At 61.7% G+C, this 13,061-nt stretch overlaps 2 protein-coding genes across 2 annotated transcripts in view; both read right to left on the bottom strand.

Moving 5' to 3' along the window:
- The window catches only part of MPV17L2 (MPV17 mitochondrial inner membrane protein like 2), a 4,448-nt gene extending 4,106 nt beyond the window's left edge, over positions 1–342 (bottom strand). Inside the window, exon 1 of the mRNA XM_034755228.1 lies at positions 188–342. The gene's annotated coding sequence lies outside the window, so the exon portion shown is untranslated. The remainder of the gene's footprint in view (positions 1–187) is intronic.
- A 1,626-nt stretch (positions 343–1,968) lies between these two features.
- Positions 1,969–9,840, bottom strand: IFI30 (IFI30 lysosomal thiol reductase). Its single transcript, XM_034755454.1, has 7 exons — positions 9,665–9,840; positions 6,763–6,945; positions 6,444–6,518; positions 5,534–5,629; positions 4,800–4,952; positions 3,558–3,626; positions 1,969–3,175 (listed from the first exon to the last, which is right to left on the bottom strand). The coding sequence occupies exons 1-7, from the start codon at positions 9,785–9,787 to the stop codon at positions 3,101–3,103; spliced, it is 774 nt and encodes a 257-aa protein (XP_034611345.1). The 5' UTR covers positions 9,788–9,840; the 3' UTR covers positions 1,969–3,100.
- Positions 9,841–13,061: the final 3,221 nt, after the last annotated feature.

Genomic DNA, 13,061 nt, shown 5'->3' with positions numbered 1-13,061 from the left:
TCGCGGGGGGGGGAGGAAGGGGGGGGCCGCTCTGCGGGGCGGGGCGCGGGGGGGGGGAAGGGGGGAGCCGCTCTGCGGGGCGGGGCGCGGGAGAGGGGGAAGGGGGGGGTCTCGCGCAAAGCCCCGGGGCCGCAGCTGTCACCCGACCCAGCACAGCCGCGCGGCCCCGCCCCCACCCCGGCCTGACCTTTGCCCCCTGAGCCCGGATGGTCCCGGCTCCTGAGTCCGCTCCGTTCAGCCCCTCGCCGCTGCCCGGCCCCGGTGCTCCCCGCGCACTTCCGCCTCCGGACACATGACTGGGAGCCGGCCGGCCCCGGTCTGAGTCACGTGACGGAGGTGCGCCTTCAGCTTCCGGGGAAGTGGAGCCATGACAGCTACCGAGGCGGAAGTGCCCTGTGCAGGCGGCGGCCATGACAGCTACCGAGGCGGAAGTGCCCTGTGCCGGCGGCGGCCATGACAGATACCGAGGCGGAAGTGCCCTGTGCAGGCGGCGGCCATGGTAGCTACTTGGGGAATTGTTCCTGGTGCGGGTGCCGCGTGCCTGCTCCCCCAACGGCTTCTCGCGCGGGCCGCCATTTCCCGTCTCTGTCACCCTCCGCCGGCCTCACCCCGTTCCTCTCGGCCGCTCCCCGGCCCGTCCTGCTGAGCAGCGCCGAGCACGGGGACGGGAGCGGGCCGGGGTCAGGCTGGGCCTGGGGCACGGGCCGGGCGGTACAAGTGGGCTCTGTGCCCCCCCCCCCCCCCCCCAGCTCCTGCCCCCCCTCCCCGGGGGCTCTGTGCCCCCCCCCTCCCCCCGCTGCCCAGCTTCAGGTCCCCTGCTCTGCCCCCTCCTCGCCTACCCCCCCCCCCGGGCTGCGTTCAGACCGGGGAGCCCAGGGGCCCCCAGCACAGCGGGGCGCGGAGCCCGGGCAGCAGACGTTGAGGGTTCTGGTGCCCATGGCTCACGGCCCTGTCTGTGCAGCTGGTCGGGTGCACACCAGGCCCCCTGCTAGGGCGTCGGCTTCGCCCTGCCCTGGGCGGGCACAGGGCATCACCGACAGGAGCCTGCGCTTCTTCCCATGCACACACACCCCGCCCTGCCCTCTGCCCACGCAGCTCAGCGGGTGCTTTGGAGTCACCAAGACAGGTTCAGCTTTTCCTTCCAGTGCCATTTGGGTTCCCCTCTTGTAACTATTTCCTAGGTCGCCCGGTGCCTTCTCCTCTCCAACACCCCATAGTCTGTCCTCCCACCCCCTCTCGGGAGTTGCCCACGCCTCACTTCCCTTCCTACGGCCGTGGATGGGGAAGCGAGCAGCCAGAGGGGTACACGTGGGTCCCACTCATGAGGTGAAGGACATCCTCTCTCTCCTGGTGAGCCTCCAAGGGGCTCCCACACTAAGCTGTGCAAGGGCCTAGGCCTGATCAGCAGCTTAACCTCAGTTTGCAAGACCTTATGAAAAGCCGGGTAGAAGGCCGGGGGCCCCTGCTTCCAGTCACCTGGGCTCAGCAGCTACCACATCAGGGGTTAGGCAAATGCAAAGCTACTGCCGTAAAACCACAGGGAACTTGTGACAGCACTTAAAGACACTGAGCAATTCCTGAGCTCAGTCCTGTGGTAGTTCCCCAAGGCTCAGAGAAGCATCTGGCCCCTAGAGCTGGGTCTCTGCCTCCCCTTGGTCCAGGCTTCCTACAGCACTGTTTGGCCATGCCACAGAGAAGAGCATCTCCCCAGGGGGAGCTTCCAAGAGCCCCTCTTTAGCTAAAAGCTAATGCCCATCTTTGTGATACCCATGAGCAAGGTGCGTCCCCAGCCTGAGGGTGAAGTGAGAGCAGCTGCACGGGAGGGAAATCCTTTGTTACATTGCCCCTGTGTAGACATGGCACCAGCGTCCCCACACCAGCCTTACCCATCACCCCTCCTCCCACCCCCCCGCCCTGGCCTCAGGGCTAGACGCAGGAGAGACCCAAAATGAGAGAGAACTAGGCCAGGAAGTTACTCAATAGATTCATTTGCAGGAAGGGCATTCCTATCCTGAGTCCCAAGAATCTGCATTTGTGACATCAATACAATTAGAGCAATTAGAAGGGAACGTGCAGCAGGCTGGGGAGGGCAAGGCACTAGTCTGTTTGCGTGAAAGGCGGATGGGGCCTAGTGACACAGGCCCATTTCCTGGAGAGGCCAGTGGGCTGAAGACATGGAGATGTCAGTGTTTGGGGGGCCGGTGGAGCTAGTTCACATAAGGCATCAGTATGGGCAAAGGGTCAGGAGTCAGTCACCAAATCAGCAAAGCAAATGTAGCGTGTCCCCCACGATTTGCTGCGCTTAAGCTTTGTCCCCCACTGGTCACAGCACCCTACAAGCTGCACAGCATAAGGCAAGATCGGCAGCCAGTCATGCTGGTGCCCAAGGTTGGGGCAACGCAGGGCAGGTGTGGGGTCCCAGTCCTGGTTTGGAATTTCTGCTGGTTGAGGCGCAGGTTCCGTCCCAGGGCTGGGGCAGCTCCAGGGAGAGCGAGCGGAAATGTGCCCTCCCTTCTTTAATCTCTACCGAGATCTGGAGAGGCCAGAGGGAAGGGGTGAGGGGGTCATGGAGTTCCCTGAGGTGGACAGTTGCTCCTGCGCTTCCAAGGCTGTGTATTCGACACACTTACACACTGGCCTAGATGCCTAGAAGCCCTTCCAGGCCCTGCTGCCACGCTGCTCAGCCAGGCTGCCTGCTGGAGTCAGGGGGACCGGACGCCTCGCTCCAGCAGCATGTGCTCTTTTAAGACTATCCCGCTCTCCCGCTGTTGCTGCTTCCTGCCCTCTGCAGGGCTTCTGCTGCTGCTCTCCCTGCTTGCAAAGCTGGGCTCTCCCCAGCCCCGCTCCTGGTGCTGCCACCTTGCGTGAAGAGATCCTTCGAATTCCCATGTCCAAATTCAAACCATCGTGTGCCTTTTCTCCCATCAACCCCCCGCTCCCAACTGAACTGCCCCCACCTGCAGCAGAGTTTACTGGGCATGAGCCCAGAGCTGACATCATCATACCAGGCAAAAATAGATCCCCTGCTGCCTCTGGCTGTCTGGTCACCCCAACTGCAAGGCCAGGCGCTGGGGTGCAGGGAGCAGCCCTAGGCTGGGGGTTAATTCAGAGAGATTCGGTCTTCAGAAGCACTGGGACTCAGCCCCTCGTCTTTGCAGGCATCTGGATTTTCACCCTGCAAAGACAGAGCTCAGTCAGGGACCCCCACGACATTCCAGACGCAGGGAGGGGCGTCGAGAGGAAACGGCTGCAGCGCCGAACCGCTGGAGCACTAACAGCCTCGGCCACTGCCTTGCTCCCCTCACCTCCAGCCATGGAGGCTCCCAGCAGCCCCTGGCCTGTAGCCCCAGTGGGCACCCAGCCAGGGAGGCAGGCAGGCTAGAGCTGCTTGTTCTTGGGGCAGGCAGGCCAACACCTAGCCCAGCAGTTTCACCAGCAGAGGGGCGTCCCCGAATCTGGCTAGCGGGCAAGAGCTGGCCGAGGCGCTACTGCCGCTCGCTGCCCAGAGCCCGGGGAGCAGGGCGCTGTGACCAGCTGCATTACCAGGGTCCACTCACCGTGTACAGCTCACAAACCATCCTGAACAGAGCGCTCTGGGCTCGCGCCTGGAGAGCGTCCGTGTGTTTCTGAGCAGGAGAGAGAGAGGACAAATCTGTGTCAGTGGCTGGACAAGCCCGTGCCCAGGCTCAGCCGCTGGCCGGAGAAAGCAGGCAGGGGCTCGGTAATTCCTCCAGGAGTCTCTGGCTAGGGCTGCTGCCTGGAGCACAAGCGACAGCTCCGCTCCCGCCGCACAGGACGAGATGGAGTGAGATCGGATGGCGCTACGGGCTGCGTCAGTCGCTGCCTGCCTGGTGCCCTCAGCATTCACCTGGGGCCCTGTTTCTTTGAGCAGCTGCAGAAGGGGTGTGTTTCTTGTCAGCACAAAACCAGGGCTTGTGTCTGAGCACAGCGCAGCCTCTTGGGGGCTCTGGCCCGGGTACAGAACATGCAGCCCGCCAGGGAAAGCCAGTGTGAAATCCCCTTGCCCATGGGGGACATTGGACACACCTGGGCCAAGCGGGTACGACGGCAGCATCAGACCTCCACTTGGCCCAGGTGGGGGTGATGGTTCGTGGTGCGAGGCAGGGCAGTGCCACGCCTCAAGCAGGACAGGCTCAAGGGGACACAGCAGAACTGCCTGCAGGGAGCTCACACCGCACCTGGCTGGAGCCAGCCCCTCTGGTTCAATTTCATGAACAGATTCACCACAAAGCAAGTGGACATTTCCTGCCCCTTTGTCTTCACTGCAGGGGAACCAAGGGCACGAGGCTCATGCAGGAGACAGCGGCAGGGCCTGGCTGCTGAGATAAAGCATTTCCTCAAAGACTCGGCCACAACTTTAACCACAAAGTCATGTTCTGCGGGTGCTTCTCAGAGCAGTTTATTCCCTCCCAACTCCCACAATGCATTGCACTCAAGTCACCTACCCCAGCTAGATACCAGGTGCTCCTTAGCATGAACAGGCATGTGCTTTGGGATGCTGTACCACATGGCTCTGTGTGGGCCTGCAGGAGACGGGCCCTCTGGCTATGAGACCCACCAACCGCCCTGCATGATCAGAGTTCTCAAGGGCAGTAGGCCTGGGAGCTGAAGGTCCTAGGTTCTAGCCCCTGCTTCCCATGTACGTCTATTATCTGCAGCACATGGACTCTGCACTAAACTTCTGGCTCTGGTTGCTGCCCACTGATTCCTCGTGTGGAAATGCCCATGGGCCCCGCCAGCATTTCATCAGGAAGGCCACGAGGCACCATGTCTCCTACCCCATTGACGAGGATCCACGGCACGTAGTTATGGGGTGGGTTGAGGGCATCGGTCAGTTGAGCATTGTGATGCATCAGCTTGTTCCCCAGATCTCCTGTCACGCATGACTTGATCTCAGCCACCTGGACAGTTGGGGCATAGACCTGCAGGCACTGGGAGGGGAGGACGTGTCAGAACCAGTGCAGAGAGCTGGTTGCCCAATCCCCCACCGCACAGGAAGGCTGAGGCCAGGGGCTCTTATCTGTTGTGAACTCATTCACCCACAGTGCAGGCTGGAAGCAGAAGCCCTGGGACTCAGCCAGTTCCAGGGGCAACCCCCCCCCCCCCCCGCTCCCCTGCATAATGCTAGAATCTCCAGAGCACGTCCCAGTTCACCTGCCACCTGGGCGCTGCGGAGTGAGGGCAGGTGCCTGGTGGCAGCATAGCAGGGAAAGCGTCCTCATAGGCCACGTGGGATGGCTGAGGCATGGCTAGAAATGGACGTGGCCTTGTCACTAAGTTGCCAATGGCTACAGCCGCGTGTCCCACCAGACACAGACTGGCAGGAAATGCCAGCCCTTCCAGGCACTGGGTCAAGACACTTGATCGGACCTGGGCAGGGGAACAAGGGGCAAGTGGAAGGGGCGTTACTGTGGGGTGGGTGCAGAGACCAGCCGGCTGAAGCAGTTCCCCCCCCAGGACTTGAACCCACGGAGTTTTATAGCTCTGGGCCCGCCCAGCGCTGCCAACGTACAGCTTCAAGATTCTCGACCACAGAGCCCGCCGATTCCATGCAGAAGATCACAGGGAAAGAGTGATCGAGGTCCTTCAGCTGGTACATCAGGCAGGTCTGGAAGAGCAGGGCAAGCCACAGTGTTAGTGCCCTGAGCCCAGCGGGAATGCACCCAGGAGCCCTGCCTGAGGAGCCCAGAGAGTCTGTGCCCCTGGGGTTCTCCAGCCAGCAGAGACCAGCGTGACCAGCTTCTCCTCCTACGGCGAGGGGACTGGCTGCAGGGGGAGCCCCACGCTTCACGGTCAACTGGGAAAGTCCTACCGAGTCCTTTCCCCAAGGCAGGACTAGGCTGAGAGGCCCATAATGGGGCAGGTGAGGGGCACCCCCCCACCCATCCGCTCTCTGTGGAAGGCCCTAAGGAAGGTGTTGCTGCTCTCTGACGTTCACCCCAAGATGTCCTGGCTGACACGCACCCTCCCCATGGATCACGCCTGAGTGCCCGGCTCCCGATGCCAGCACAGCTGCCCGAGTGGTTCCTGGGCTCTGCTCTGCGGAGCAAGGGGCCTCCTTGCTCCTTCCCTTGGGCCAGGGAGGACGTGAAATTCAGCAGCTCGTGTCACATGGTGACTATGCTGAGGCCACACAGGGGACAGGGCCTATTTCCACCCCAGGCTAGTCCCGTAGCAGAGCCCAGGCAGATCTCACCGTGGGCCCCACCTCGGGGCCAGAGACGAGGGAGCCCTGCCCCTTCCTCCCCCACCCCAAGCACAGCTAATGAGTCCAAGTTGTCCCTGGCTCAGTGACACGGGGGGTGGGGTGTCCCATCACCTAACCAGGAGCCACTGTCTCCTTTCACCCCGCTATCCTGCACATTCCACAGGCTGCATCCCCCCCTCCCCTATCCTAATGCCGCGCCTGGGACCAGCCCCACCTCGATCATGTTCCCCTTGCACTCCAGTTCACCATGCTGACATTCGAACTGCCACTTCCCACTGACGTTCTTCTCCTGCAAGGGAAACGGAGTCAGAGCCTAAGATAACACTACCCCCCCCACCATGCCTCCCCAGCACTCACTCTTCCCCCTTGCCCCACAGCGTGTGCCCCACACACCCGGCCAGGATCAGGGCTGTGGGGGAGGGAAGACCAGGCTATGAGGACAGAAGAGTGCTGCAGTCCCTGCCCTTGGCTCAAACTGGGGTGCAGGTCCCTTTCCCTCCCCCCCGCCTGCAGCCAGAGGTGCTGGCGCTTACCTGGGCATTTCCATACGGCACCAGTGTGATGTCCATGATGTCACTGAGCATCACCCAGGTGGGGAAGAGCTGGGTGACCAGGAAGTTGCGGCAGGCCGGGCACAGGCTCTCGTAATACAAGCTCAGTGACACAGGGTTGGCTGCCTGGGGGTGGTGGTAGAATTTGGGGCATAGCTTCTCCACCTGCGGGCAGGGAAAGATACGGGGAGGGGGGGTGAGCAGCAGGGTTGGGACAGACAGAACCAGGCCCGGCACAGACCCCGGACCGGCTGTGCCGCCTCAGGGCTGGCCCTGCCCCAAAGAGCAGCCCCCAGCTCTGGTTCCGGCTCTGTCACAGACAAACTCGACGTGCACAAGGGGGTCATGAGCCTCCTGGGGCACGCGGAGGATAAACCTGGCCCTGCTGGGAGGCCCCATAGTGCTGCAGCAGCTGCTGGGCTTAACCCGTGTATGGACCGGCCAGCGAGGGACTGGGGACAAAGTGCCTGCCCCAGAGGCGCTGGAGGGACGGGACGGGGGTGCCACCTGCAGTCACGTTACTGTTTAAATAGCAACCAAATGTTCTGATGCCGACAGGCACAGGGAGGGTCCCTGCCGCAGGACTTTGCTCTGCCCGGGCTCTGGCCTCCAGCCCAGCTTGTTTGTATTTGAGGGAACAGAGCAGGGAGACCTGCCAGCCTTCCCCAGGAGCCGGGCCAGAAGGGAAGTGAAACAGGACGCCGGGGCTTTCAGTGGGGCTTTCTGGGGAGCTGCAGCAGACCCTGACACACCAAGCAGCCACTGGGGCTTTCTAAGGGGATTTCCTCAATCCACTTGGTTCAAATGTGCAGCTCTGCTTAGCGAAGCGAATCCACACCCCACGGAGGGATTGGGGGGTGGGGGAGACATCCAGGTCCAGAGCACTCGAGGGCTCTTTTCCTTCTGGGTCCGGGAGCACATTCGGGGCCCTGGACTCTCCCCTGCTTCAATGTCCCATCAGGCCCAGTTCCGGCCTCTGTTCAATGAGCCCAGCAACCCAGCAACTTGGGAGTTAGCAGACAAGCCTGTGAGCAACACACGGCACAGCCTGGCTCCCGTCACCAGGCCAGGCCTGCGGGGTCCACGGGGACAGACTCTGGGGCTCTGGCTCCCGTCACCAGGCCGGGCCTGCAGGGTCCACGGGGACAGACCCCGGGGCTCTAGCCCCCGTCACCAGGCCAGGCCTGCGGGGTCCATGGGGACAGACCCTGGGGGCTCTGGCTCCCGTCACCAGGCCGGGCCTGCGGGGTCCATGGGGACAGACCCTGGGGGCTCTGGCTCCTGTCACCAGGCCAGGCCTGCGGGGTCCACGGGGACAGACCCCGGGGCTCTAGCCCCCGTCGCCAGGCCAGGCCTGCGGGGCTCACAGGGACAGACCCCGGGGCTCTGGCCCCCTTCGCCAGGCCAGGCCCCCGGGGCTCAGGGACTGAAGCTGAGAGGTTGGAGTAGCGCTGGGTCTGGGCTGCCAGTTTCTCAGCCCTGCACCCTGAAGCCCACGCAGTGGCTGTGGTTGTGCAGCATCAGGCCCCGCTCCCGCTCCGGAACGGGAGGCTATTAATGGCTGCTCAGAGAGGCAGAAAAAGCAGAAGTGTCACCAATACCCCCACACAGCTGGATGGGGTGAGGGACGAGCAGGCGGGAGCCATGGCGAGGGTGTGGGGACAGAGGTCAGGAGCCGCACTGCAGCAGCTCTCCCGTGGGGATGGCAGATGGACCAGCGCTCCCTCTTGAGCCAGGGACCAGGGCCAGGTCCCCCTGCCCAGCCACCTCACGCAGCCCTGCAGGCTCTGGGGGTCAGTGCTGGGCCCACCCATGTCAGGGGGCCACGGGCAGCTCTCCCGGTGAGGTGCAGGGTCCGAGTGCCCTGGAGCACCGAGCAGGGGCTACCCCCCACCCCGAGGCTCCCGCCGATGCTGAAGGCCTGGGCTCGGCTCTGGGGGTGACTAGGGAACAGGGAGGTGCAGGGAGTTAGCTGGAGCTAGGATCTCCCCCCTTTGAGAAGCAAGAAACACTGGTCAGCACCACGAAGAGCTCATGCCCCAGGCCCTGCCAGCAGGATGCCCCGTTAGGCCTGGGCCACCGCCATGGGCAGCACTGGCACGGCTACCCCTGGAGCACAGGATGAAATGTTCCCGCTGGGTAAAGAGCAGGAACCAGACACAGGCTGGGCACAGCAGCTGCTGGGTCCCATGTACAACCCATGTGTTCGGGGGGCGGAGGTGCAGGACAGCACGATCTGCTCCCAGCGAGGCACAGGAGATGACAGTTAAGAGCTTGGATCCCGGCGCCTAGACGGGGGGTGATGGGCACATTCTAAGCCGGGCAGGCAGGAACTCAGGCTGGGGGGCAGGGGCTTCTCTCAGCCTTGTGCTTATTTTCCCTGCTTAGCCCCTAGCCTGAAGCTCATGGGGCTAGCCCCTAGAGGCAAACCTTTCTCCCTTCCCCACAGCACCCAGGTACCACCTCCTCTTACGGACACATCCCCAGCACAGGAGCCCAGGGGCTTGGGGCAGGTGGGGTCCAGTTCTTCCCTGCTGAGCGGGTTGCAAGGCCCAGCCCCGGGGGGAAGGAATCAGCACCGGCTGCCCTTTTCCCAGCCTTGCCCCAGGGAAAGCGAGGGGACAAGGGATGGGAAGGGACTTGCCGTGTTGGCGTATCAGTGAGTACACGTACTGCCCCGATTCGCCGGGCTCGGAGCTGCTTTCTCTGAGGTCAGGGTCACTGAGGGGGAAGCTGGGCTCAGCCTTGCTGTGAAAGGACTGGGCAGGTTCTCCTCTTTCCCAAGAGCGGAGGAGGCAGCTGCTGCCAAACCCACAGGACAGAGCAGGGCGAGATGCCAGCACCGCAGCCCCCGCTTGGAGCTGCCCTGAGTCGTCCCCCTTACCTGGCAGGCCACGGCAATCTTCCAGGAGCTGCACAAGAGCCTGGGGGGGTAGTTACAGGCTGGCAGGGAGTCCCCACCGCTCGCAGCCCAGAGGGCCAGGGCAGCCAGCAGCCAGCGGCTCATGGTGCGATCAGCCTGGAGGAGAGCCAGAGTGAGCAGAGCTGGGGAAGGAGCTGGGACTTTCAAGGCTCTCTGGTCCCGCCCTCAGCTGCCTGCCTGCCCAACTCAGCCTGTTCTTCCTCCTCCAGCGCCTGCCCCACCTTCCCGCTCAGCTCCTGCTGACACCCGGAACCACAACCACAGCTGGGCACCGGAGAGGGGGACAGGGTCCAGGTCCAGAACGAGCCGTGTGCTGACCACCTCCTGCACCCACCTTTCACTGTATTGGGGTAACGCCTCAAAACCCCGGGGAGGGGTCAGGGTGCTAGGTGCTGTACACCCCCCCAAAGGAGCGCTCAGTCTACGTGTAGGACGAGGGCGAGCGGGTGAGGCAGAAGTGGGATGGAGGTGAAGGCAGCAGGCTGGCAGGGCCCAGGAGGGCAGGACAGTGGCGCAGTGGAGACCGACAGGGAGGGGCTCCCTCGGTCCCAGGGCAGCATTGCCCGGAGCTGCCTGGCCCCCATTGTGCCTGTTGAAATTAGCAGCAGTCCCCCTGGAGCGCTCTGATTCACAGATTCTAGGACTGGAAGGGACCTCAAGAGGTCATCGAGTCCAGTCCCCTGCCCGCATGGCAGGACCAAATACTGTCTAGACCATCCCTGATAGACATTTATCTAACCTACTCTTAAATATCTCCAGAGATGGAGATTCCACAACCTCCCTAGGCAATTTATTCCAGTGTTTAACCACCCTGACAGGAACTTTTTCCTAATGTCCAAATGTCCTGAGACCAGGAGGCTCCTGGGCTGGGCTGGGCTGGGCTGGGCTGGGGCCTGCTCAATGGGGGATTTGTTTACACAGGTGGGTGCATCTACCTGTAACCCACCCCTGGGCAAACCCCATCCCTTTCGGCCTCCTCGGTGCTCCCAGAGCCACGGCAGCTTCCCAGGGCCACGGCAGCCTTGGAGGCAGAAGCAGAGAGCTGGTGCCCCCCCCAGCTCATGGAATCCGTGCCCCAGAGGCTCTCAGCCCCCCATACTGCATATTGGGGGCAGGCTGGCAGCAGAGGGGTCTGCACAGCCATAGGCTCGGCCCCCCAATTCCATTAGGAACAAGGGGCCTCGGGCATTACCTGGCAGAGGCAGTTTTGAACTGGTGAGAAGTCGAGCGGTTCAGGATGTTTCCGGGGCAGAACAGCTTGTGTTGGCACCCTGGCCGTAAGCTCCCTGTGCGACTTGGCCAGCCCCCCCCGGCAGGTGGCCAGCTGTTGCTGAGGGCAGAGTGGAAAGCGCCAGGCGAGCCTGGGTGCAGGTCTATGCTGCGGTGGACACGGACACGCCCTGTGGTACGGCCGGTTCCATAGATAAAATGCCACGAGTTACTGTCCCCAATGGTCATGGGGAGACTCTTCTACATGTGACCCTCATGCTGATCCAACAGCCCCCTGAACACTGCCCGAGGACACCAAGCCCCAGAAGTGCTGGCGCTTCCCATGGCACGTCACTGCGGCCAGCGTTTTCATGAGATTTGAGGAACTTCCCACTTCCCTTTTCCAGGGAAAACCCAACAGCTGGCCACTTCCTGCCCTGTCAGGAGGGTCGGATTGTCACAAGCTTGTCTCCCTGGGGGCCACATCTCCACCTGCTCACTAGGGAGAGCCTGGGGCCCCAGCAGCCCCCAGTTAGAGACCCAGGCCCTAATGTGCATGAGACTCAGTGACTTTCAGTGGGACTTGTGCTCCTGAATCCCTTGGGTGCTATGGGACATCCACCCCATCACAAGCTGGCTGGGCACAAGAGCTTTCCACTGCCACGGGGGCCTGGATCCACATAACCCCATGCACTGCAGCCTCCTGTGGGCAGGCCTGGAGCTGCACGGCTGGACTCTGAGGGGAGGGTCTTTTCCCCGCAACTGACACCTTCTAAACAACTGGGCAGGCGTCTCCCTGCCAGAAGCACCTGGAGCCCTGCAGAGGCGGTGGGTGCTGCCCGCCAGAGAGCGAGTGGTGGGGAACTCCCACACTGGGCCAGTTTTACCTGCTGTTCTCTGCAGCACAGGTAACCAGAGCTCCCCAGGGGGATAATTTAACCCTCGCTCTGGGGAAAAGGCAGGAGTCACAGAAAAACACTCTTGAAATGACAAGAACGTTTAAAAAGAATTAACCCCCCTCATCCAGCAGCTTCATTCTTTCAGTTTATTTCTTCCTTTGTTTAAAGTACCGTACAAAAATGATCTGACAGTAACAAATCCTGGGCGTACGTTAGTAAACGTGCACAGAGAACGGCTTCTGCTAGCAGACAGAAGAAATGGCGATTAGAGTATTTATTATTGCATATCTCGTAAGAGCTAAAACCTCAGGAGTGCTCACCAGTCAAGTTCCTCTCGGACAGAGTGCAAATCCCGGCGTGTCAGCCAGCCCCCCTCAGCAGGCAGGGACCCGTGCAAGGAATTAGGCTCTGGTGTGCTCACAACCCAAACACTCTCTTTCCTCCAATGAAATTAGCCTGCAGGCTTAAGACAATCCGCCTCTTGACTAACACAGCCCAGAGCTTCCCGCAGAACCAGCAGAATTTCAGCATCCCGCACAAAGCCCCATGGTCCTGGGGCCAAGGGGGTTCTAGACCAGGGCTTCCTTTGCTGTCCCCAGGCTGTGACTCTGGGAATTTGGCCTGTGTGCTCCTGCCCCCGAGCTTCCAAGTGCTGCACAAAATATAATGGATGGAGCCAGGAAGCAGCAGGAGTGGCTCAGCTTCCCCCCTCCCCTTGTGACACAGCCCGCTCCCCACGCCCAAATCTCCTCTGCCCTGATGCCAGGGGAAGATGTGCACTTTCCTCCCTAACCAGTAACGCTGGCAGGGCAGTCACCAGGCCCATAGCAGAGGCCCAATGGATGGAGGAGTGGAGAGAAACAAGGGAACCAGCAAAGGGCCTGGCCAGGAACCCGGCACTTGGTCTCAAATCAAAGCCCCATTTCAAGGAGATATGGTCAATTTCTTCCACCCCCACATGGCAGCCAAGACCAAAGGGGAAGGCTGGCTGGGGGCTATTTCATATTGGGCAGCCTGGAGAACTAAAAGCAGAATTAGCCGACTCCCTGGCTTGCAGCTTGACATTTGACAGTTGCCAGGTGGGACGAGGACACGCAGAAGATGGGCCTAGTAGCACAAGAGGTTCTGGGTCACACCTTGACCGACGTTGAAGGCAGAAGAGCACAACCAAGGGGATCCAAAAATAGTGTTCTCACGGATTAATCCAGACGTAAACAGCAACAGCTAAAGCAAAGACCAAATCACAACCG

This window comes from Trachemys scripta, chromosome 22 (genome assembly GCF_013100865.1).
Source record: "Trachemys scripta elegans isolate TJP31775 chromosome 22, CAS_Tse_1.0, whole genome shotgun sequence".
In the NCBI taxonomy this organism is placed as follows: domain Eukaryota; kingdom Metazoa; phylum Chordata; order Testudines; family Emydidae; genus Trachemys; species Trachemys scripta.
The sequence above is the reverse complement of the archived record's forward strand: the minus strand, read 5'-3'. Positions and strand labels throughout refer to the sequence as shown.

Bases quoted from the DNA above. Each gene is read 5' to 3' on its own strand.
- IFI30 (XM_034755454.1), bottom strand. From the start codon at position 9,787: ATGAGCCGCTGGCTGCTGGCTGCCCTGGCCCTCTGGGCTGCGAGCGGT. The intron at 5,630-6,443 runs GTGGGGCTGGTC...CTGCTCTTCCAG, and splicing joins GCAAGGGGAACATGATCGAG to ACCTGCCTGATGTACCAGCT. The intron at 3,627-4,799 runs GTAGGAGACATG...TCTCCTGCTCAG, and splicing joins CGTGGATCCTCGTCAATGGG to AAACACACGGACGCTCTCCA.